The sequence below is a fragment of the Passer domesticus genome, chromosome 11 (assembly GCF_036417665.1).
Source record: "Passer domesticus isolate bPasDom1 chromosome 11, bPasDom1.hap1, whole genome shotgun sequence".
In the NCBI taxonomy this organism is placed as follows: Eukaryota; Metazoa; Chordata; class Aves; order Passeriformes; family Passeridae; genus Passer; species Passer domesticus.
The window spans coordinates 6,705,610-6,731,613 of NC_087484.1; the positions used below are offsets into that span (position 1 = coordinate 6,705,610).

At 43.0% G+C, this 26,004-nt stretch overlaps 1 protein-coding gene across 6 annotated transcripts in view; it reads left to right on the forward strand.

The window, feature by feature from the left end:
* Positions 1–26,004, forward strand: part of USP13 (ubiquitin specific peptidase 13) — a 49,797-nt gene that overhangs the window by 2,595 nt on the left and 21,198 nt on the right. For 4 of the 6 annotated variants that reach the window (XR_010346132.1, XM_064385338.1, XM_064385339.1 and 1 more), the window contains exons 2-7: positions 7,243–7,368; positions 11,370–11,430; positions 19,964–20,085; positions 20,504–20,646; positions 20,847–21,031; positions 25,465–25,559. Coding sequence is in view for 5 of the 6 variants with exons in the window: in XM_064385338.1 (XP_064241408.1) it covers positions 7,243–7,368; positions 11,370–11,430; positions 19,964–20,085; positions 20,504–20,646; positions 20,847–21,031; positions 25,465–25,559 (732 nt within the window). In the remaining variant the exon portion in view is untranslated. Of the gene's footprint in view, positions 1–6,336; positions 6,452–6,484; positions 6,631–7,242; positions 7,369–11,369; positions 11,431–19,963; positions 20,086–20,503; positions 20,647–20,846; positions 21,032–25,464; positions 25,560–26,004 lie in introns of those variants that run through there. The other 2 variants (XM_064385342.1, XM_064385341.1) reach the window with 2 other exon arrangements.

The window sequence follows — 26,004 nt, forward strand, 5'->3', positions numbered from 1 at the left end:
AGAATATTTCTCAGTATTTCCTCACATCTTCTCAATTTGCCATTTTAAAATATGCTCCTTGCTACAATTTACCTTCAGCATGTCATGTCATACCTGGTCATGCAGCAGCTCTACAGTCAAGTGTCTTTAGCTGTATTAACTGTGTATTAATTCTTTTTCTGTAGGGATGTGTTGTGATCTTTAAAATACACTGAAAACCATCAGACCTGGGAGTGTTGGGGTACAGAGTAATGATATTATTGTAGAGAAGGATGCTGCAGCAAATTTGCAAGGGCCAAGCAGAGTGGAATGGTCAGAATCAGAGCTTTTCCTGTCAGGGGGTGCCAAGGAAAATGAGGTGCTGGGAGTGAGCAGCTCCTTCTTCTACTTCCAAAGCTTAACGTGGCAGTGAGACGTGGCTTTTGCAGCCCTGTCTGTCACTCTGTCAGTTGTGTCATCTTCTCTGGGTTTGAGCAGTGCATCTTCCAGTGGATATAGGCAGCTTGAATGATTGTTCTCAAAACTGGTTGAGGTTCCTTTTCCATGGGGTTTAAATCTTCCTTGGATGGAGATCTGAGAACAATGTCACCTTTGTGCTGCAGTGAGAGTTATTAGCTGAGAGACTTCAGAAGTGAGAGCTAGAAGTACAAGTGGCTATTTAGTGTATTTGTTCCACGTGGATTAACTGTATCGTGGTGATCTTGTCAGAAAGGTGGCATTGTTAGAAATATAAACAGATGAGAAATTAATGTCTTTAGATTTGGCCTTTTTCCAACAGAACATACTGGGGTTGGTCCCTGAAAAGTTGGCAGGAACAAGAGGCAAATTTCTTTGCACTTAAGAGACCTAGTGACACTTTTTAGTTTGCTTGGCTCATATGAAAATATGCCATTTAATGATTTACATTTTAATTACCTTTTTTTGTGATTTTTTTGATGTCTTCTAGAAAAACTACGTTTCTGTGATGAGAGCTCCTCCACCAGTTAGCCATTCCTTTGTACAGGAATTGAGGAGGGAAGGCAGGCTGCTCAAAACACAATCCTGGCCTGGTGCTGAGTATTGCTTCCTCCAGGGACTGACCCTGCAGCTTGGCTGGCAAAGCCCTGCACCTCTCATTATTCAGACCTGCAGAGGTGCAGTCATGCTTCCTGGTGACTTTTTACACATCTCCAACACTGTGCTGTAGGTTTCTTCTCTCTTTTTTTTTGTCCACTGTGACCTCTCTTCCTCTTTTGGTGGATGAGCCTGACGTTATGTTCAGTAGAATGCAGAAGATATGAAGGTTGCATTAAATAATCTTTTGTTGTACTATTATTTTTTTTAGAAGGATAGTACTCAGGTCTGGAAATTCCACCTTTTAATGTGATCCTGGTCTCAACAACATCTGATCATTTATCACAGAACTGTAGAGTCATAGAATATGCTGAGTTAGAAAAGACCCATGAGGATCACTGAGTCCAGCTCCTGGCCCTGCATAGGACATCCCAACAATCCCACTATGTCCAAGCACTTCTTCAGCTTTGTCAGGCTTGGTGCTGGGACCACTTCCCTGGGGAGCCTGTTCCAGCATCTAACCACCCTCTGGATGAAAAACCTTTCCTTAATATCCAACCTAAACCTCCCCTGAGACAGCTCCATGCCATTCTCTCCATTCCTGCCAATGGTTGTGAAAGTGACACATCTGGGGGAGAGACAACAGCTGGAAAGGGGATACAAACTGGAGCATAAAAAGGGCTTAGTGTGAGCTGTGGATGCTGCACGTGGATGTGCCCTGAAACCTTCCCCACGAAGGGCATTGGTGGCAGCCCCAGCCCAGCTCATGAGCCTGACACGGTGACAGGACCAGGCAGAGTGCAGGACTGTGTTTGTTTGAGCAGCTGAAAGTTTGGCTTTGCTCTGCTGGAAAACCTTGCTGCTGACAACAGCTTCTTTTGTGAGTCTTGCTGACTTCATTTTTGTGGCTCGGGAGCTCTGTAATGGTTATGTTGGGACAATTTCCAGAGTCTGAGCTGATGCTCTGCTGTTTGTTGTGCAGTTGAGACTGAAATCCTTGAGAGACTGGAGTGTGTAAGGGATATTGTTGATTGTGTTGCACAAAACATTCTTGAAATAAGCACCTCCTGTCTGGCAGTTCCTTTGGTCAATATTCCTTGAGGAAAATCAGGAAGTCACTGAGGCTCGTGTCTGTGAGGGGTAGGCTTGGATCTTGTTTCTATTGATGGAATGAGAGCAGCAGAGAAGAAACAAGAGGACTGAGCACACTAAGACAAAGGGAATACTCCAGATGAGGATTTTGGCCTAGCTGCAAAATGACCTCCAGTTAGTGAGGCAGTAAACTGCTTGGTGGTGGGTGATCACCTGAAAATCAGAGCAGTGTGGTACTGTTGCTTGACAGTGACATGCCAAAGCTGTCACTTGGGCAGGTGTTTTGCTGGCTGGAAGTGCACCAGGACACTCAACTGGTTCACATCAGTTAACTCACTGCTCTTCTGTAAGTTAGAGAATGCTAACATCAGCAGAAATTGTGCCTGCAGTGGTTGACACATGAGAAATAATTATGGTGCCTGGGAGAACAACCAGTGTGTATGTGCATTGTGCATTTCCTTGGGGTTGGTTTAAATTTGGATCTCACTAGCCTTTTCCTCTTTGTGTGTCACTGACCATCCTGTTACCCAGAGTGGTGCTGGACTGGAATATTTTGGGTAGCACCTGAATTCTGAGGTACCCAGAGTGTCGGAGGATAAACAGAGATGCAGATGAATGCACAGTGCTGGACCTTTGCTGACATGCTGTGGAACCATCAGTTTTCCTCTCAGTCTTCTCCCCAGCTTTTCTGTTCTGGAAGCACAGCACTATTTTTGTGACCAACAGAGCTGTACGGCCAAGGTTCTGCACAAAGCAAAATCCCCACATCTCAGGTGCTGTGGAAGCAGTGCAGGTGGCACTGCTAGGGCTGCACTGCTGGGCTGGAGCTTGGCAATCAGCCCTGCTGGATCTCAGGCACCCCTGCCAGTGGCTCACCTGGATAAGCTGCTCCAAACAGTGGTGAGGGATGGGTGGAAGTTCTCTATTCCTGGTTGCAGGTTAGAAGTACTCCTGACCCAGCATTAGTTTTGCCATTGTATTTGCTCACTAACTGTGAAGCCTTGATCCTGCCTGTGCATGTCACTTGTCCAAGACACTGCTTTGGAATTCATGTGCGCTGCTTTGGAGTTCATACGCACTGCTCTGGATCCATTTGTGATTTATAGGTGGGCGTGAGCAGTCCATGCACCTCTCAGAGTGGAGGTTTGGGTTTGGTTTAGTGCCTGACTGGCCCATACAGTTTTTTCGTCCCAGGAAATGTTCTAAGTGCTGTACTGGATTGGCCTTGTGCATGTGCCCATTCAGGAGCTACAGCAGAGGTACCAGGAATCTGTTAAGCAATTGTGAATTAATTTGCTGTGGGGAAATATCCAGTGCTATCCAGTGCTGTACAGTGCTTTTATAAAGGAAGAGCAGGGGAAGGATTTCTTTTGCACTTCAAGTTAACAGTCCAGTTACTGGGCCCTGTAATTTATTTCCTACTTCCACATCCTTTGTCCCTTCTTTCTCTGCCCAACTCAGCTCTTCTTTTCCTGTCTCTCATCTTTCACCAGTTCCAGTACATGGCTCCTCTTCACTGCTTGTGTGTATTTTGACATCAATGTTTGTGTATGTCAGTGGCCTTCCATTCCTTATTCTGATTCTGTTGCTTCTCCCTCTGATCCATTTTTTACCTGATGCCAAATTTTACCCTCTTATTATTCCTTTTCTGCTTTCCTTTAGTCACCATTACTTTCCTGTCACCTTTGGGTGACAGAGGGCAGTGGTCTAAAAGGCAGACTCACACCACTGTTCATATCCCATGTTTCTTTTGAATGTGACTAGATATATTCTTGGCCTTAGCACACTTTTTTTGTGTTGGTTCCCCCACCTCAGAAATAATTACATTTACTGCAGTGGAAACTTTAAAATGAACTTTTTGTTTGCTGGAGCCATGTCTATGTCCTGTTGTGTTCAGTTGCTGTGGTTTTTTTTCTTTTTCTCCTTGTTTTAATGTAGGTAATACTGGTACATGACAGAGAGACAGGCTTTCTTTTTATTCTTCATTGTAAATTATTATGTCTTGTTGAGATGAATATTAAGTGCCAAAACATCTGTTGTTCTTTTTCAGCCTGTCCTGAAATAAAATATGTGTCATTTAGGTGGACTATTGTGGGAGCCAGTACAATGTGTGTATGTCAGGGATGGTTCTGCAACTTTTTCAAATACATTAAAGATTGGATTGTAGTTACACAAGCAAGACTCTTATGACCACAGCCAGATTAATTTATAGTGATTCCTGGTGAACAGACACCCTGAGCAGAGCGTGTAGCACTGCTGTATGGGCTTGAATTTTGTAGGGAAACCATGACAGAATGCACAAAGACAGTGACCCTTTCTCATAACTGGTACATTTCATTTTATATAAAACAGGATGGATGACCTTTTCGTTCTTCATGTTTGTATGGAGACTTGTGGAGACTCCAGGTGCCATTTTACTCTCTTCTGTGATATTGTCTTAGCAAATTTTGCCATTGTTCCAGAGGATCTAAAGCAAACACCTGTGCATGAGACACCATCCTTGAGTCTGCAACTGTTTGCCATGTTAGGAGATCACCACAGCCCATGTGTTTGTACAAAGCCATTGTTGTCTGAGCCACTGCAGGAGTTGAAATTGCTAAACCCTGAATTTCCCTGAGGGATCTGAACGGTTTGTGAGGGCTGGTAATGGGATGGAGGTCATTAGTTCAGTCCTGACCAGGTTAGGGGTGTTTGGAAGCTGTTGGTGTCTGGTGCAGGAGCAGTGGAATGAGGGGTGAGCAGGAATGAGGGGGTGACCTCTCACTCTCTCTCTGTCCTCATGGCTGGCAGTTGTGTTTGCCTCTCACCCACCAGCTTCCTTGCTCTGCTTTTGCATCTGAGAGGGAGCAACTGGTGCCTTTTACCTCTCTTTCCCTGGGGATTCTCTGCCTCTTTCCTTCCTCCAAACATAAATAGGTGTCCAAATAAGTAAGAGCGGCTTTTTTTTTTCTTTTTTTGAAATACTTTTCTCCCTGGTTTGGGCTGTATGTTTCCCTCTCTGAATTAAGTACCTAGCATACCATGAGCACCTTAGCAAGCAAAGAAGAGGCAGAAATACAGTGAGGAGCAATCCCTTTTCTTTCTGCTTAGAAGGTGAGAAGGGTGATCTGCTCTTGAGTGCCTTCTGGGCAGTGATGGAGCCTGACCAAGTACAAGCTTCTGCCCCAGCAGTGCCTTTAGACTGGAGTGATAAAGGAAGAGAATGTTTATACATTACTTTATCCTGAACTTCACACTACATGTCTGCTGCATCCTCAAGCAGGAATGAGGGGGGAAATACCCAGCTAAAGTTCCTGGTTTTGTCTGTCAGGACAAGTTATGCTTTTCTGGTGTAATGTCTCCAGTACTGCAGATAAGCTGCCTTCCTCCAGCATAAACTTTCACACACATCTAAAATGATTGTCAAATACAAAGATTTACATGCCACAGACGATGTAAAATATAATTCCTTCCAGAATTGTTTTTCTGCTCAGTGAGGTTAAATTTACCAGCACAAAGCTTGTCTTAGATCACAGTCAAGTGTTTTTTGAGCACCAAGCAGGGGCCTAATCCTTTATTCAGCCATCTACAAAGGTGTCTTTTTCACACAGGCTTCTGTTTTACTTTGACCTTTTGGGCTTTTGAACAGTCTGTCCACTTCTTTCCAAGCTGTGGGAGAGAACACTCTGCCTGTGCTCTCTTGGAGAAACATCTGTTTTGTTAGTAACCACAACCAACTTACTCAGACTCTACATTTAGCTCCCATACTGAAAGTGTCAGATTGTTGTCATAGGCTGCCTCAGAAACGGTTCAGTGGTCTCTTGGATTCCCTCCAGAAAAAGAGAGAATCATCTCCAAGAAAACAAAACTTTAAACAAAGTTCCTGAGACCCTAGAGTGACAACACTGTATATTTTTATTTAGACTGGGTACTTCTAGGATCGTCTTCTAGAGGACACGTCCATGACTTTCCCATAGAAAGAAGTAATGCAGCAGGATTTGGAATGCAGGATAGAAGAGCAGGCAGCATGTATGTGTCTAATATGATTGCTTCAGGAGATAATGATCCTTACTTTCATGTATATATATATATATATATGTTTATAATTTACTTCTGAGGTGCCTGTGAATGAGTGTAGTTCATGTTGTTCTTTGGGGAATTTAACACAAGATGTCCTGTGCTATGCAATAGCACAAACGTGCTCACAATGGAAGGAAGGTCACAGAGCTTCTGAAGGGCTCAATCTTTGTTCTGCACCACCTACTCAAAACAATACGTGTTAGAGGGCTTGGAAAAATTGATCCAACACCAATGAGCAGATGACTGAAAGTCCTCCTGGCAGTCTGATGTAGGAGAGATCTTAGAGTGGTGCTAAAATTGAGCAAGATTGGTAACAGCCAGCATCAACACCCAGTTTTAGGGAGAGCAAAAAGTGATGCCAGGTTATGTTATTGAAATGTCAGCATTTGTGATCAGCACCAGGAGTATATATCTTTATATTGCCTTTGTAATGCCCTTGTCTCCAAGGTCTGTATTGCATGAATGGAGAAGATCCCTGATAGATACTGAAGAATGCACACAATGCACTTGTCAAGTTTTTGTTAGCCAGTTTTAAGGGCTGTGAAGTCACTTAAGATCTTTTTTCTCAGACAAGATTGTGATCAATTGTAGAAGTTGTGGCAGAGTCCCTGGACCATCAACTCTGCTGTGCCTCTGGTTTGGGATCATGTTCTTGCAATCAAATGCCCACAAGAAATTCTGCCAGTTCAAATAATTGCTCATGCTTATTTCTATGCTTTACAAATTTCTGTGCCTATGAACCTCTGTGGGTTGGGCACTCAAGTGGAATTTTTCAAGACTAACTTCTAGACTTCTGATTTGGACATTCACTAATCTGTATTTGCACGGTAACTCATTTCAAAGAGTTTCTGTAGGCTGTGGGATGATGTGTTATGATATGTGATATGATGGGGAAGTTTCTTAGGGGACTGATAGTGAAAACACCATAATATGCTATCAAAGCCATATTTTAAGTGTGTGCTTGATAACATAAAGGGTCTACAATTCTTGGGGTTTCTTTTCGTGTGCTGGGTCCTCCCTGTCCTTCCCTGCTGTAAGTGTTTGTGCCGTCCCTTGCAGGATTCAGAAGGAGGTCTCTACGTGTGCATGAACACGTTTCTGGGATTTGGAAGGGAGCACATCGAACGGCATTACCGGAAAACAGGACAGTGTGTCTACCTGCACCTGAAGCGGCACGTGAGAGAGGTGAGACCTGTGCCTTCCCAGAGAGCCACCCCAGCACCTCTCCTGCCTCTTGTGCTCACTTGGGTAATGCATTGCAGACACACACCAAGCCCTGGGTGACTGAAATGAGCAGGTTCTGATTTGGGGCTGGATGTCAAATCCGGGTGCTTGGATCCCAACCTATCCTACAGCTTCAGTTCTGAGATGAATCAAAGAGTCAGACCTTAAAGGCAGCTCCTTCCCGACTTTCACTGGTGTTTTTCACTTCTCATTTCTGTGTCTCACATACATGTTGTCTGCATGTTATGTGCACATTGCACATAGCTAAATATTTTCTGAAACCTGCCTTTTAAGTGTACAGTTACTGGGTTTGGCTCAGATTTGGCTGAAAGCTGCTGATTTCTATTTTTCAGATGAGGTTTCTTCTCAGGGTGAAAGGACTCCTCCTTTTCATATTAAGATTCTTGTACAGTTAAACCCTGACCTAGTTTGGGATCTTAAGCTTAACTTAAATTATTGCTGGATTCTAGACACACACTGGCCCTCATTTAGCCTTTCCCAACACATGGGTGTGCACATACAGCCTGATGTTCACTGCTCTTCCATGCCATCACTGCCTATCAGCAGTCACTTATAACTTGTGCTTTATAACCTCTGCTTGTCTGTGGTTTGTCTGGCATCTTCAAAAGACTCTTAATTACTTCTGACCTGAGCTATAAGGAAGGCACTGGGTTTGCTTATAGCTCACTCTCCCATAAGCTCTGTCTCTGTTGGCAAGTTAGAGGGCTTAAAATAACTGCTTGGAGTGGGTTGGAATCCTTGTTTCTCATTCTACAGCAAGACTTCCCCTGGGTGGTGAAGGCCTTGAGTTATATGAAGTGCCCTGACCACTTACCTCATTTCCAGTAGAGGAGTGTTCATATTTTATCAGAATTACAGTGAGGTCGATTTCATGTCTTCCAGGATGAGATGGTAAATGATGTTTGTTATACTTTAGAATTGCCTTTCCTTCTGAGGGCAATACCAACATTTTCCTTCACTCTGTTAACTGAGTTTTTGCAGAGCCTACTCTGGTTTTAGCAATGGTTCTTCTGACTGAATTTAACACTCCTGAAAGATGCTATTCAGAGACAGGTGGGCAGAAATCCTGTCAGCTTTCCTTGTATATTAATTTTTTTCCATAAGTTAAACTGGGGTTAAAATGAGGCCTCAAAAATTCCTTTCCTGATAAAGAACTCATAAAGAACTTAGGCTGAAGAACTCCAAAATGAAGAAAGAAATACCCCATCTGTTGTTTGGTGTTGCAAATCCCTTTGATTGAAGTTCAGTGGTTCCTGTTTTCCTCTGGGTGAATCATGATGTAGCAGAGGGGGTGGCTCTATGCTGGAAGGTGGCAACACACTGGTTCTCTGGGTCATGTGGCAGGAAACAGGGTTTGACTACACAGTGCAGGTGAATATTGCATCATCTAATAGGGCTCATAGCCAGGATTCCTCATATATTAGCTGTGGATTTCTTTTTTTTGCCATGACTGTTTGCTTCTTAAGTGATGTCCGTGTTTTCCTTTGAGCAATGTGAAACATCAAGTGTTTTATGAAGTGTCTGGCACATGCTGCATTGTGGTTTTGATTTTGGAAGCCAAGCTTTTAATGGTGTAGGATACAGTAAAGCCAAAGGCATTGGATGTGCTATCTTAAGACTCTTATAGTGAGGCTGCTATTCCTGCCTGTGGTTCCCTTGGCATCATCCTTGCAGAATGCACTGCATTGCTGCAGAAATCCAGGGTTGCTTCCCAAGATGTTTGGAATAAATGTCATTTGTGTATCTTGTCACAATTCAGTTAGAAAATAAGGGTCACATCTTCAGCCTGCTGGCTCAAGTGGAGCTGGAGCATCTGCCCGTGGCAGCTCAGCACCAGAGGCCTCTGCTGCATCATCAGAGATGGGCACAAGAGCAAGTTATGGAGTACCCCTGGTAAAATTCTTAGCTAAATAAGGAAATTGATTTTTCTTTTTCCTTTTCCACAGAGTTACATTCTTCAGAATTTTTAAATCAGCCTCTTTCCTGTAGTGCATTACTTTATACAACTCTGGGTGCTGTTCATTTCCAGGCAGAGCTTCAGCTTGGTGCTGTAGTGATACCTCAGCCCTGTTGAAAACCCTGGGCAGAGAAGCCCAAAGATTTCCTGCAGGCATAGGTTTCTGGATGCTATCCAGGGATGATGGTGTTATAAAAAGTGAGAGACAGCAGAACAGGCTGCACTGTCACCTTGTCCAAGGAGCATCACAAATGGAATTTAATGCCACTGCTGATGCCTCATGTCACTCCCATTTGTTGGGTGTGTCACATCTGTTAGAAACAAAAATGGGTTTGTGAATGGAGAATGTTTTCAGTGATTTCTGACAAGGTAAAAAAAACGACTCAGGTTGTGGGTGTTTCAGGAGTATTGAGCAGCTTTGATTCTGATGTATTTGTATTTGGAAAAATCAAGCTGAAATCATTGTCAGCCTGAGTTAAATATAAGCAATCCATATGAATTCTTTCTCTTTGCAATCTCTAGTCTTAATGACTTTCACAGTATCACACTTGGTGACATCAGAATTCAATTGGAGTTTCCTAGTATTGGAAAAAATGGGTTTTTTTTAGTTCTGGAAATATAGTCCTTGGAGAATGTGTAATTTATTCATAATGTATTTTCAATTGGATTATGTTGTTTTTTGCTACTGCTTTAAAAAAAAAAATTAAAATAACGTTTAAAATATATTCCTGGCTACTTCCTTCCCACTTGTTAAATTCCAGTAGCATTATAGAAAGAAACATTCTGCATGTTATTTTCAGTTCATTGAGGAATTTTTATTTTTATTGGAACTGCTGGAGTTGCAACCCTGACTTTTCCCTAGGGCTTTTCTATGTGGATAATGGATTCTGTTCTCAAATGCAGCCAAGGGGCGTTTGTCAGCATCTGCTCTTTCTAAGAATGGAAAATTTTCCTATGATGTATAAGACCTCACTGATGATTAAAGCAGTTTGCCTAGGCCAGAGCTTTAATTTACATGGTGAAGGGAACCACCCAAAATATGTGACCCTTTTGCCTGCGAAGGGGCAGAGGCAAACATGAACTTTCCCTGTAGGCTGACAGGTTCTTGGCTGCTTTCTCTCCACCTGTTGTATCCCAATATTATTATTAAAAAAAAAAAAAAGTTGCCTAACAACCTTGCCAGTTACGCTAACATTACACACTGCATCATGCATCATGTTGGCACCAAATAGCCACAGAGGCTTTTTTGATTTAATTTGATTTAATGGTGCTGTTTAATAAACAGCTTAAGGAGTAAGTGTATTGCCTTTGACATTTCCTCAGTTAGTTGTGTTTCCCCTTGCAGTCTGAGGTATTCTGAACTGGAAAAGTAGTGAAACGTAATCTCATTTGGAATTTACTGTTTTCTGGTATGGTGCTTAAATTAAAAAATACAATCAAATCCCCTACTAAACAATTGCTTGAATTATCTAATATTTAGAAAACATGGTGGTAATTTGGATTAATGGAAGCAGGTGTAGATTCTTACGGAAAGGGCATTTTTTTCTGGATAGAAGAAAATGAACCTAGCAAACAGGTCAAAGCAAAGTGGTCCTACTGGAATTAGTTATGAAGGGTTGAAGAATCCTTTATGTAGATAATCATCTTTTCTTCTCTCTAACTCAGCTTTAGTCATTAATAAATACTGTTGGGGAGAGGTTTGAGAGGTGCTGGGTGTCTCTGCCTTGGTGACAGAAGAGCTGCCACCCGTGGTGGCTGTGGGACACCCTCTGATCCATTGCCAGCAGGCCAGGAGTGAAGGACTCAGGTGGAGGCTCCCTCTCTCCGTGGGGGTGCTGGGCACTGATGAGTCCCAGGGTCAGAGGAGAGCAAGGAACATTTACATCCTTGCTCACCAAGGACTGGGGTTTGATGGGAGAGATGGAGGCAGATTTGCTGTTGTCTCACTTGATGGATTTTTAATTGTTTCTTTCTCTCTTTCCAGAAGGTACCAGGAGCATCTGGTGGAGCTTTACCCAAAAGGAGGAATGCTAAGCTATTTTTAGGTATTGTGAGCAGCTGCTTTCACACAGTCCTTCTCTGACCCTGTCTGCATGTGGACTTGGGTTCTGCCCACCATTGTGTCTGGCTCTGGGGCTCCTTTTGGGTTTTCATTTCCTGCTGTTTGTTTTGGTTTTCTTTTTAACTTCTGGTTCTAGATTATAAATGTTTTCCAGGCAAATAAGTAATTCTTAACCATTTTGGTGCATTCTGAAAGATGTGTGTATATACACATGAAACATTTTAATGTAAAATAGATCCTGAAACAGCCTAGGCTTTGAAAAGCACTTTTTTTACTAATTCTGTCCGTTCTCTCTCTGTAATTTCCACAAAGCACTCTTTTATGAGAATGCTGACCCATACTTAATGTTTAGGTATATTAGAGCCTCAGTGAGGCTCTGTTCTGCTCAGCAGCTGGTCATAGCAAGGGTTGTTACCATTTTAAAGTCGTTACACAGGTAAATGTTCTTCAGTGATGTTGTGGTCTCTCCTGTAATGAATGCAACTGCACATACATCATGAGCATCTCTAATTCTGTTATGTCCACAATTCTATTCCCTTGCTTCATGGAAAGCAGTTTTCTTACCATACCCATATCATCCAAAATCCATTTATTCAGATTACCCAGAAAACCTGAGGGATTCATAAATATGGATGAGGAGAATGTGATGGAAAGCCTGGATTCTCTCTTCTCCCACAGCTTGTGGTGTTTCTCCAATTCATCTATTATTTATTGTCTCTGTATTAATAGTGAATAGTGAATTTTTCTTCAGGTAATGAAAAGGTGAAATGTTTCCTTTACAATTGCCAGCTCTTATGGCTGAAGAGAAGCAACAGAATGACCTTCTGTTGGAATTGCTTTGATCTGTGGAATGTGTCCCTGAGAGGCCTTTGCAAATTGTGATTGATTAAATTGTTGTTTTTAATGTAAGTTAGTCTTGCAAGGAGGACTGAGAAAGAAAAAAGAATGAAAATGAGTCATAAAAAAGTTAAACTTGTAGGAGGAGACTTTTACATCGCAGATGCTGCTCTAAATGCTATTTACTGCCAGTTTACATTGAAAATCATGATTTTCACTGGATGCTTATAGAATAATTGGTTCAGAAACAAACTGCAGTGCAGCAGTGGTTGTACAGTGTTAGCAATGTGAGTGTAAATACAAAGTACAAAAGCACATTCAAATTTTGTTCTTGCTGATCTTCTGCATACACCTGAAGGCTCCTGTCACTGAGGTGTGCCAGCACACAGGGTACTGGCAGAGTGTCTCTGATGTGCCACACTGAAATCCTCAAATTCCACCCTTGTGCATGAGCACTTTGTTCCCTCTGAGTATGTCTTGAGCAGCAGTTCCAAGGGAGCTCCTGAGGGCAGTGCAATTTCACTGGGGTGGGTTTAGACGTGGATCTATCACCATTTCATCCAGCACTCTGGAATCTAATGCACTTTTGAAAATGTGTCTCATCTGGTCTATTGTTCTTCTGCAGTCTCCATTGCAGCCCCTGCTGGGGCTGGTATCAGGTCTGCTCTGTTCCTTCATGCTTCCAAATGCACTGGGTCCATTTCTTTGGACCAGCAGATGTTCCTGGTTTTGGCTATGCTTAAAGCAAAGAGCAAAGAATTATTCATGTCCTTGTTCACAGCTGAAAGCACAGAGAGGTAACTGATTTGATCATTTTGCATGTGACAGCAGCAGAGGTGGTTAGCAAAATTTGGTGTCTTACCTGTTAATCCAAAATATTTTTCATTGGTTCAGAACTGCTGATCTCATCTAAACAGGTTGCTTTAATTCTGTCTTTCTCCTTGTGACCTTGGGCACTATCACAGCATGGTTGGGGTTGGAAGAGACCTCTGGAGATCATCAAGTCCAATCACCTGCTGGAGCAGGTTCATGTAGAACAGGCTGCACATGATCCTATCCAGGCATATTTTTAATATCTCTAGAGAAGGACACTCCATGAGCTCTCGTGGCAGTCTGTTCCAGTGCTCTGTCACCCTCAAAGTAAGGAAGCTTTTCTTCATATTTAGGTGTAACTTCCCATATTTCAGTGCCTTATTCTGTCACTGGGCATTGCTGGAGAGAAGCTGGCCCCATCTTCTTGGCATCTGAGCTGAAGATATTTCTGTGCCCTGATAAGATCCCCTCTCAGTCTTTTTTCCAGGCTGAACAGGCCCAGCTTGTCTCCATGAGAGAGATGCTTCAGTCCCCTAATTATCTTTGTAGCCCTCCAATGGACCCTCTGCATTAATTCCTTGTCTTTCTTGGGCTGGGGAGCCCAGAACTGATGGAATACTCCAGGTGCAGCCCCACCAGGGCAGAGTAGAGGAGGAGGATGATCTCCCTTTTGATCTGGTGGCCACACTGTTCTTAATGCCCCCAGGATACCTCTGGCCTTCTTAGAGGACACAAGGGCACACTGCTGGCCCATGGTGAATTTATCCTGGCTGCTACAACCCAGGTATGTGACCTGCCAGGTAGGGCTTGCCCTGGCAGACAAAACCAGACAAGGATCAGTGGCTAATTCTAGCATCCCTCTGTTTCTATATGACTATCAATAATTCTCTGAAGGCCCAGAGATTTAAGCTTTGTGTACAAAGTCAGTCCAGTTTGGGCATTTGTTACATTGCTTGTTATAATCCTCTTTGATGTAAAACTATTAAAGATACTAAACCCTTTTCAATCTCCTTAGTATTAGGAAAACATCTTTTGGATGCTCACTGATTACTTTCTAGCACTGCTGCTATCTAGTAAATGCAATAGAAACACAGGGTGCTTGGGCCAGTCAGCTGCAATATTTATCTTTCCCTGAACATGGAAAGATTCACAGCAAATGTGTGTGCCTGTGCACATGTGCATCAGGTTCTGGTTTTCTTTGGAGAAGACTGGAGGGTGTTGGCTGTGAGTGTCTGTGTAATCAGGAAGCATAACAGCATTGTTTATTGAAATATATGAACTGCCTTTAATCTGCTGGTGTAGGTGTTGCTAGACAGTGTGGACATGACAGCTTCAGCTCAGGCTGTGCAATGTTTCAGGAAATTTGAGGTGATATTTAAAACAGACTGTCTTAGTGCCTTTTGTGTGAATTAAGAAAAACTCAGTTAATGGGGTGTACTGTGATCATCCTTATGAGCTTCTGGTCAAAAGGGGTAGCAGAATTAGGGGGAAGATTCATGTGCTGAAGGGATTGGAGATCCAGTTTTTACTATAATTACCAGCAGAGTCCCTCTGAGCATGCTATCTCAGGAGTTACCAGCAGAGCATTTCAGAATGTTCTAATTATGAAGAATTAATGCAATGTAAATAGTCTGGAAAGGGCTTGAAGAAACTGAGTTTGCTGGTTGATTCAAAATTACCTAGAGTTAAATCTACAACTGATTTTTAAGGTGCTACTGAGTAAACAATAGATGAAGTAGTTGAAAGATGCAAAGAGGACAAGAGAGGTGCTTGGTCTGTGTGTGCACAGGGATGTGGTCCCAGGTGCTGTTGCTGCTCAGAGAGCTGGTTCTGAGAGAGAGATGGGGTGAATGGTTCTCTGAAATGTCAGCTCACTTGTCAGCAGCCGTGGGAGATTTAAGTGGAACACCACTAAAACAACACTTTATATTTTGTTCTCTATAATTTTGCTTTATAAAGTGAACCTCTCTTTTGAATAGAGAAACTGCATCTACACACACTATCTCCCCCTATTTCCTTCTCCAAAACCAACTAACAAACACCACTACCCCTCACCCTCAGCAAACAAAACACCTCAGGTAGATATTTGAACTCTGCCTTGAGGGAGCAATCACCCCATATTTGCTTGGGTCTGGTGCCCTCCTCCTGAGCATCTGTTGATCCATGCCAGAGCCTGGACTGCTGGCTATACAGAGCTGGCAGAGGGACTGTCATAAAACTTGTCCCTAGACAGATGTCCTGTCTCAGATTGGTTACCAGAGCATCATCTGCCACTGCAGCAAGCTGTGGCAGCTCTGTTTTGAGCAAAGTCAGGGCTAACTCAGACCATCAATTAAAAGTGTTTTGAAGTCCTCAGATGCTCTGTCAGCAGATCTGTGATTGCTGCTGGGAAGAGTATCTGTGACACCCAGTGGGTCTCAGGACACCTTGGAAAGGAAAACTTCCACTTAGAGAGTCTGGGAGAACTTGTAAACTTGCTGAGCTTTTCCTGGATGACACCTCCCTGCTGATGGACTCATGATTACTGTTTCCAAGTGTAAAGTCTGCTCCTAAGAGTGGCTGTACTGGATTTGACCACAGCTTCACTTTGTCTCTCCCAGGAGCAGAACCCTGTTTGCAGTAAGGATGTTTTTGTTTGCAGAGCTTCTGAAGAGCTCTGGTTAAAGTTTATATTTATGTGAGTAAGCAGAAATAGAGTATCTGTATCTGTGAATGAAAAGTTGTGATGTAGGAGAATTGAAGCATTTTCTGACAATGTTTTTGCAATTTAGCCCGGTAAAATAATGCATATTCCCCAGCAGCAGCAGTAGGACTGATTAGTTGTTGCTTTTTAGCTTTGCCATGTATGCTTGAATTGAGTACAGGATGGTGAGCAGACACTTACAAATTCATAAGAGTTTGCTGGTTTGGGTAGAACTGTGAAAATTAGACTAGGTGAACGCAGTCTAATGCTGCTGTCAAAAAAGTTCTGAATTTGAATTTTCATGGTTTAGTTTTGCTTGCTTAACATGTGACTGTGCCAGAAATGCAAGGGATGAGGTCTTACCTAGCAATAGGAACAACATAACAATGTTTTGGAGATGTAGCAAGCAATTTGAATGTTCTTTTACAAGTAGTGAATCAGCCAGTGATCCTTGTAGAAAGTTTTACTTTTCATTTTTCTGCAAAGGAAAATGTCATGATTGGAAAAAAAAAATTAAAACAATTTTTCTGTTTATATTTCGTCTGATGAAGCTAATATTCAAAACAAATTAACTGAGTAAAACAAAAGAAATACCTGAAAACAAATTACCTGAGTAGCTTACAGTTTGCAAAGTGCTACTGATGCAGTCCACTATTATTTAGAGGCAGGAAGAAATAATTTGATTTAAAGACCCAGGTTTCCCAAGTCATTACGAATTTGTCCATTGCTTTCAGCGAGAGCAGGATCAAGCCCAGATTCCTAAGATGTCTTTCTAGGGTTTCAAAAGTAGTTGTAGACTTGCTAGTCAACACCCTCATTCAATTTTCACGTTTGCATTCCCTTTCACACGCACACAGGCACATCCACATGCGCAGGAAATCCTGTTTGGGGGTCCTGTCTGGAGTCTTTTATGCCCCTATTATTAGTGCAGTCAGTTGGTAACTTGTCTAAATCTGATCTGGACACATCCACTCCTTCTCTTCCCCTCTGCTGGGTTGGTTTACATTACAGTAGTGTCTCTCCCAGCTGCTGTTTTCAGTCAGTTCAGCAGCAGCACATTCTCACCGTCACTCAGTGATGCCTTGTGAGGTGCAGTAAATTTACTCTACTGACCACTCACCCAAAATATCAGCGCCAGTTGAGCCTCTGCCTTGAGGTGTCTGCTGCTTTGCTTTGCCTGCCCTTCCAACACAACACTTACAACCTGTGGATATTTGGTTTTGGTGGCCAAAGCGCTGAACTGAGGATCTCAGGAGGCACCAGAAAGGTGTTACTCCACTGGAAGGGAAACAATGTCCTATGGGCCTTGACCATCAAGCTGTCACGCTGTGGAAGGATTACAAACTGGCTGGTTGTCTTGTGGCTCAGTCTCAGAACTGAATAAAGCCCTTTTTTTGGCCTTCTGAAGAACATCCTTGATCAAGAAACAACTTTGAATGAAGTATAGTGCTTGAAAGTTCATGCTTTTTGGTCTTTAGTGGTAGAGTAATTTTTAATCAAATATGCTCCTTTTGCAAGTAGATTTCACCCTACTCCTTTTCTCTGTAGTTACTCTTAGTCCTCTCAAAAATTCTGCACTAGAAGCCATCTGCAGACTGCACAGGATGCCCGGTGGCTTCAGGATCAAATTCTGTCCACATTTAGTGTGGGCTCCGTTGCCTTCTGAAGTCAGAGTCATCTGTTTTTATTACTTCTGCCCTCATGCTATCTCAGCCTTGCTGGCCCTTGCACAGGCACAGAAAATATAATACAGGTACAATTTCTTACCAAATTTAACAGCTATGTCTCTCAAGCTAAGATTTAAAAATTGAAGGGTGATCTGGGTGTTTTCAGGTGACATCATTAAGGGGTCCCTCTGAGTGTCCCTAAAAGGGATTAGTTTATATGGTCACCTGCTCTGTATGGAGGGATTTCAGTCTGTGACCCTAGAAGTCCATCCCACTCTTATGTACTGGGTCTGGACCCTGAGAAACTGTCTTCAGAGTGATAAGGCAGTGCCTTTTAATTCCTACTCAGAGGGTGTGGGTGTTGGGTGTTGGGAAGTATACCAATTTTAGATGGTCACCTTTAAAAGTGGAATTTTAAATCCTCATGGTGTTTCTCAGGACTGTTAGGAAGCTTTGTGCATCCTTTAAAATAACAAGTGGGTGCTGCCATATCGGTGTGCCAGGCAGAAAGAGTCCCATGCTGATGGGACACTGTTTTCTGCTTTTCTGCTGGTATGAATGGCATGAAGCCTGAGCAGTAAAAAGGAAATTCCCTTCCCTGCCCATTGCACACAGGAGGCTGGTGCTCCTAAGCGTGTGAAGTCCTTAGGTGCCAGCAGATGATTGCTAATAGGATCCCCTGTCTTTCATCCCTGGATCACTGGTTCAGATGCAGGTCAGGCCAGCAGCACTGCAGTCTCTTCTGTTTGGCTGCTGTCTGCCTGGGGAGATGAGCTGCAGTGTGTGTCTGAATTTTGAACACAGGCAACCATATCATTGTTGTTTCTATAAGGGGCTTGCAGGTGCTTTAAGTTAATGTCCAGAGCACAAGGCAGTGAAGATCAGCCGGTGTCACACACGTCCCCAGAGCCCAGAGCTGTGAGCTGGTGCCAGGTTCCCTCTGGTGGCTGAGGCACTGTGTGACCACAGCCCTGCAAGAGCTTCCTCTGCCTCCAAACCTGAGCTTTTATCCTCCTGAGGAACCTCTCTCCTATTTAGGGGGTAGTCAGTACTTTTGGCTTTGTTGTGCTGGCTGCCGCCAAATTTCTGGCATTAAGTGAAAATCCCCTGAGATGTGTTGTTGTGTGCACCATCAGCCTGGAGTTGATGTTTCTCTCAAGAGCTGTTCTTTCCAGGTCAAGTTAAAATAGATTTTGATACTTGTTTTATCATTTGCTCAGTGTTTTATTGCTCTCTGGGTAAATAGAGAGCTGAGTTTTCTGAGTCTGGCTTCTGTCATCCTCACCTCTGTCCCAAGCATACATTTGAGATTTCAGGCATTCCCAGGGTGCAGTGGTTGCTGCCAATGCTCGTTTAGGATCAAGTGACTCATTAAGCATCTGCTTGTACTAGGGTGGGAATTGAGAGCCAGCTTTGGATACTGCTCCCACATCTCTTGTTTTGGTTGAACCTTATTCTGTCAGTGACTGGTACCTCAGAATACAGTGGATCCCACATGTCCAGATGGGAGAAGGATCCAGAAAATCCCATCCTTGCCTGGGCAATTCTTGCAGTTGAATCTTGCAAAATTTCTGACATGTGCATGTTTGGTTTTCCATTTTTAATTTGTCCTAGGAGAACATAACAAGGTTTTACTCAGTCTTGTCACTGTGTGATATTTAATTAATAATTGTATTTTTTCATGGAGTTAGAGACACAAACACTAGCCATTTAATTCCCAATATACCCTCCTGCTTCTCTCTGGGTCCACATATTTCTGGGCAAACATTTTAGCTGATGTTGCTTGATCAAGGCTCATATTTAAGAAAAGAAGTCATTCTTACACTGGAAGAAAAATGTACAGAAACACTGTGGAAGGCTTGATCTTCAAAGGAAAGCTTTAGTAGCTAATGAGTGGTTTTTAAGCAGATAGTTACCCTGATTAGAGAATGGAGTTAGCAAGAGAGGGATTTTGTTGGTGTTACTGTACTTGCTGTAGCTATTTGAGACTATGGATGAGATACAGGAATACTTCAGCCATGGACATCTTTATGGAAAGGCCACAGGTCCAAGATGGATGGGAGCCACAGCACGTTTCAGACAGGTCTGTGATCTGGAAAATATGGGGTGCTCTTTTTATTTGTCCTCTGCAATTTGGGCCTGTGCAGTGACTTGGTCTCCATGCTTTATAGCATTTCAAGATTCTGGGTAAAAGACACAGCAGTATGGCATCCTAATTTTGTCCAAAAGGAGCAGAATTTTGTTTGCTGCTTTGCAGAATGCAATGTCTGCAACAGTGCACTGCTTGCAGAGAGGCCAAACCAAATGTATCTGTGACTGGGGATGGCATTAAGTGGAGATTTTGGTCCTCAGAACATGCTCTTGAAGGATGGTTAGATTTCAGTTTAGATCAGGGTTTCACAAATATTTCTAGCTGGCTGATGCCAGGCAAGCAGTGTTTATAGTGGTACCCCTGTCACAGTTTTGGAACCTTGATCATGGGACAGTTTCCTAACATTGCCCATCTTGTTTTCCAGATCTGGAGATAAGCAGTGATCTGAACAGTGATGACTTTGAATATGAGGATGAAGCAAAACTTGTCATCTTTCCTGATCACTATGAAATCTCATTACCCAACATAGAAGAGCTACCAGCACTGGTCAGTGAGTGGAAGTGGTTGTAGGAATTGTCTCCTGTTTCTGGTTTTGTCAAGATGGTGCCTTGTTTTCTTATGTGCAGTGCTTGTTTGAACATAAAGATTATTCTTTACCAGCTATATTAGAGTCTCAGTCATTAAAAAAAAGTGATCTTTGACTTCATTTCTTGGACTTACTTCTATCTCCTGTATTTCTTCCCTTATTATGGTGCCAGCTTGTCCTAGGAAAGCTCACATAGCGCACATGCTTACTGTCCTGCTAAAATAATGACGACAGTCTAAAAGATTAGATGCATATTTGAGTATATAAATAGCCCTACTGATAAGCAGTTCTGTATGTGGTTAGAAATAGGCTGAATGCCAGGTTCTGTCCAGTCACTGAGTCGTGTCAGGCTTTGACTGACATCCATTTGTCTTCCAGGTGACGATAGCTTGTGATGCACTGCTCAGTGCAAAATCACCCTACAGGAAGCAGGAACCTGACTCCTGGGAAGAAGAGCTGCAGGCATCTAAACATGCTAAAACACTTGTACAGTTAGACAATGGTGTTAGAATTCCCCCCAGGTGAGGGCAACAAGGTTTGTTCATTGTAGGCTCTCTAGTTCAGTCCAGGGTAACTGAACTAAAGACAGGAACTCAGCCCTTGGCTCCCTTGCGTGACTCTGGGCTGGGCGTGTGGGTTGGTTCCACCTGCCATCATGGGAGATACAGAGCTGTCTCCTGCCTCACATGTTGCTGCTGTTTCTCCCTGCTGTGTGTGGCAGTGGTTGGAAGTGCTCCAGGTGTGACCTGCGGGAGAACCTGTGGCTGAACCTGACGGACGGCTCCGTGCTCTGTGGGAAGTGGTTCTTCGACGGCAGCGGGGGCAACGGGCACGCCATGGAGCACTACAGGGAGACAGGCTACCCCCTGGCAGTGAAGCTGGGAACCATCACTCCCGATGGAGCAGGTCAGCCATGGGGCATGTTCTGACCTGAGGTACCTTCTGTGCATGGGGCTGACTGCGTGTGTCTGGGTTTGTGCAAGTGTTCAGGTGTGGAAAGGAGCTCTGTGAGCGTGTGAATGTTGGTCAGGATTGAGAGGGATGACACACACTCCATTCTGAGAAAGCCCATACCTGTTCTGTCTGCTCATTTTATATTTTCTATAAATATTTTTGTTATGTTTGCATAATACTAGGCTTATAACATAAGAATGGTGTTAGTCTGTTACAACAGACTCTGGAGAAAACAATATTTTTTAGTTCTGCTACATTTCCTACGACAGATGGTCTATATTTTTGTAACAAAGAAACAACAGCAGGGTAATGAGCTTTTAAAATTTAAAAGTCTGTTTGTAACAGCATGTATGGATTTTTAAATCATAGTGGAAGGTCCTCTTTTTCCTTCTTAAACAAAATGTTGCTGAAACAATCGAAGGAACACTCGTCTTCGTGGGGCTGCTGTGATGCTCGTTTGTAAAATGTGTGATGATCTTGAGAGGGGGAAAAAGCTGTAGCTGTATCCTTGTTTGCATATTCTCCAAGTGTGATGTTCTGCAGTGTTGCTGTGGAGGGGATTGTGGTGTGTGAGGATTAGATGGAATAAAAACATGAGGAGCTGAAAAAGTCATAAGGAAAGAGATCTTTTGTTGCAGCTGCATGGAGAAGTAAAAATGGAAGAACACATAGCATGATTATATTTTGGCTTTGGTGTTTATGACTACAGAGATGAAATATTTCTGTTTAGAGCAGCCCCTTTTTTAACAAGCATCAGTTGAGAGCTTTTCTAAGTCCTATTCAGTGTTGAAGAAAGGCAACTGTAGTCACATTCGACCAGCTGTGCCACAGAAACACTAAGCAAAAACCATTTTTTTTCTCTCCCAGATGGAATGTTATCTCCTTGCATGAGCCTGGCTTTAGATGATTTCTATCCAAATCTCTCAGTTATTGAAGGTGTTTAGGATTTGCCCAGCTGTAGCTTTCAACTGTATCTACAAAACAAACAGGATATTCTCTAGTAGGTTTTTTTTTCCCAGATTTTTTTATTTTCTTTCCCATCTTTAGCAGCAATACTTGTTTCCTTATGGCTTCTGTCCTTGTGCCTCCCACTGATCAGCTGCTTCCTCTCCTATGTGGCCTTTGGGATAACAAAGGACAGGCTGTCATCCTTCCCTCTGAATGAGAGGCACCAGCTGTTCTCCACAGACCTTTGCTCTTCTGGATGATGTTTACTTGGTTTCCCTATAGAAAAGCCTTCCCTCCCCCAACCTTCCTTGCTCCTTCTCAGTAATTATTCTGTCTCTGATCTATATTTCTGTGGTCCTCATAACCCCTCAATGGGGCTGGGTGATAGATGAGCTTCAGCAAAGAGGCTCTCTAGCTGATGGTGACACAAAATCTGTCTGTTTTCTGCTTCCCTGGGTTAAAGGTGAAGAGGTGATGGTACAGGAGTAATAAGCACTGGTCCCTGTCCTGACATAATTTATTCCTTTTTCACAGCAGTAGGAAGGAGAAGGAGGTGGTGCCAGTATTCCACTGACACTCACCCCGTGTGTACACAGAGGAGAGCTTTTTGTCTTGCCCTGAGAAATCTGTGCTGTGTACACTGTGAAAGGTTCCTGGGGTGTTATTCCCATTTTATAGCATTCTGTCAGCAGACACATCTGGGATCAGGGCAGACACTGAACCAAGCTTCTCTTTCACTCTTGCACCTTGGACAGGATGCACCAGGGAGTCAGAAGAGCTGTTTGCCTCAGTAGGCTGAGCACTGGGCAGGCTGTGATACCTGCTGCCTCTCTTGGCAGTGCCACTGGATTTTATTTTCAGTCACTGTGAGGTTGCTTGTTTGGAACAGATTGGGGCATGGAATTGGGCAGTGTCAGTGGGAAACCCCTTGTGATCGGTGCTTGAAGGAGCTGCTTTGTGGATGCTGCTCTTAGCAATTGTCAGATACTTTTGTGGGGATCCTGAGCCACTTCTTTCTTTAGGAACAGTGTTATCATCTAAGTAGGAAGGAGAGATGTCTGCACAGTCAGAACAGGTGTAAATCTTGAGTTCTGAAAGAGAATGAAGTCATGTAGCATTGACATTTTTATCTTCTTAAAATAATATGAATCATAAAGACTATTATCAGGAAAATATTATCAGGAAAAAGTTTTCCACCCAGGGAATGGTTGGGTACTGGAAAAATCTCTGCAGAGAACTGGTTACAGCATCAAGCCTGAGATCAAGATGTATTTGGGCAACACTCTCAGGCCCATGGTGGGATTCTTTGTGCGTCCTGCACAAGGCCAGGAGTTGGACTGGATGATACTGATATGTCCCTTCCAACTCAGCATATTCTATGATTTTTTTCTCTGTTTAATAATGTTCTGTGTTGCCTGTCTCAGATTTATCTTGGTGGGTTATCTCCCCTTTTCACTCCTCCCTTTTCCCCTTTTCTCACTCTTATGACACCAGGTTCTTGCATGTCACATTTGCTGACTTCTCTATACTCCTCATCTACCAGAGTCTGTATGACAGCATTGCCCACCTGTGTTTGGCAGCTCTTATCCTCTCTTTGATTTTTTTAAACAAGTGAATGCTGTTTTTTTCCCATAGTTTAAGCAGAAGGTGCTGAAGTAAGGCACGAGCTGGGCTTGAGCACAATATTAGTCTTGTGCTGCACTCCTGCTGCTCTGGGCCAGTAGTCCCAGGTGATTTGCTCTCTGCAGTTGCCAGAGCAGAGGGAAAACCATATCAAAAGCTTCCACACTGAAACCAGTCACCCAAGCTCTGTTGCTGTGTAATCTCACTCCATGAGGGGTTTGAACTTTTTGGGATCATCTGGCTGTGCTGTGACCTCACCAGAATGCTATGGGAACGTTGTGATGCCATGTGTGTGGATGAGCAGTCATGTCTTCTGGGTGCATTTGCTACCACACAGTGGAATTCCAGCAGATGGGCAGCTACAGCCATGCACATGCCACAAAGGTCATGGGCACCAGTGTTAGTGGGGCATCTGCTGGCTGATCAGCAGCTGGCAGCACAGCTCAAAGCACAGCTCCCTGCCCAGAGAGGTTTTCCATAGTGCTGGTCAATGTTAAAAGTTAGTGTTTGAGTTCTTGGCTAACTTTCAATCTATCATTTCAGTGTGGGTTTGGTACTAGCAGATCTCAAGGAGAATGCCTTGAGGGATAAGGACCTTCCAGAGTGATATTTGTGCTGTGAACAGCCTTCATCTGTGCTCCTGCTGTCTCCTCCTGAGTTTGCTTCTCTTCCTTTCTCCTGGTTAAGCTTTTTCTGTCAGCCTAGGTCTGGTTTTATGGAGCAAGGTCACTGTGAGAAGCTGCTGGGGGTGGAGGAAACGTGCCTGAGGGAAATGCAGGGAGGCTGGCACAGGGGTTCTGGATTTTGGTATGAGGAGACACCTCCTTGACTACAGAGGTAGAGACCTGATCAGAGAAAAGATGCAAAGCCTGTTCAAGTCTTACAAGTGCATCTCTTACAACTTCTAGCTTTGTATGATGCCTACAGCTTTATTGTTATTTGTTCATGTAGGTGAAACCTGCTCTGAACTCAGTGTCATTATCGGACTTGATAGGTAAACTCTAAAAAAGAATGTTTCTACTCTCAATATTTTTGTCCTTCTTTTGGATTTATTAAACTTAGTTTAGTATTGAAAATGTCATCGTGAGACATACTGCTTCCCTTCACAATCTGAACTTTGCCCTGCCAGAATGTTTATGAGCTTTTACTTTAGGCTATAAGGGCCTATCTTAGAGAACTGAAATCTAAATCTCCCGTAGAACAAAGCAAGACACCTCACTCAGAAAATCAGCCTTTCTGTCTAACCACAAAGTTAGGTTCATCTTGGAAGTCCAATCCAGTGGTGCGTAACCAACAAAAACCCTCTTTATTCCAATAAAGAATTTCTTTGTTCTTCCTGCATCTCTATGTCAAAAGGGCAAAAGTGGATTTCTTAAATTGTACTAAAAATTAAAATACTATTGCCAGTAGTGAGTTGGTGTGATATACTCACAGCTTTAATGCATCTGTCTCTATCTAGTAGCTCTACAGAATGTCATAACCTCTTGTTGTCATGTTCAAAATGTGGGCTGGCTTTGCATGCCCTGTTCCTTGCTTTCCCTACAAATTGCTTGTTTTGGGGAGAGAAAATATTATGATCCCTATAAATGTTTTTAGGTTTTAATACTGTGGAGGCATATGATTTCTTTTGAGGAAAGTGCTTGAGGTGATTGTGTTAAGATATTTACTGTGCTATGTATTTGTCTGTGCACTTCTCTGCTGACCAGAACCAAACTTGGAGAATATGAACAAGGCATTTTGTGTCAGTGTTGGTAAACAAAGAGAAGGGATAACATTTGATACTGGGGCTCACTGGTTTCTCTCTGCTTTTGCAGATGTCTATTCCTTTGACGAAGAGGAGCCGGTTTTAGATCCACATATAGCAAAACACTTGGCACACTTTGGAATTGATATGCTGCAGATGCAAGTGGTAGGAAATCCATCTTTTATTTAGCTTGTTGTTCACTTCTTTGTTCACTTGCGGGGGGAGAGAAACAGAAGAATGACAGCTTATTTGTGATTCCTTCAGACTGTTAGGACCGTATTCAGTTTCGTAAAGTTCAGCCAGCTAATCTGGGGGTCACTGTCAGAGTTCTGAGTAAATCATTGCTCTCAAATCCAAAAATTACCTCCTGAAAGAGGTACCTTGTGGTCTTTAGTTTTCATTTTTCACTTTTTCTGTGTGATGTACCCTTTGTCTTCAAGATGAAAAACCTCACTGAATTAGAGAAGAATGTCTGGAACATTTAATTACAGTGAGTGAAGGAAAGCCAATTGAATGTGTAAACACATACAATTCATAAGCAAAAAGAAGCTAAGCAATGGATAATTTAAAAAGTGGCTGAAAGTTATTTATGTAAATTTCAGTTAAGGTC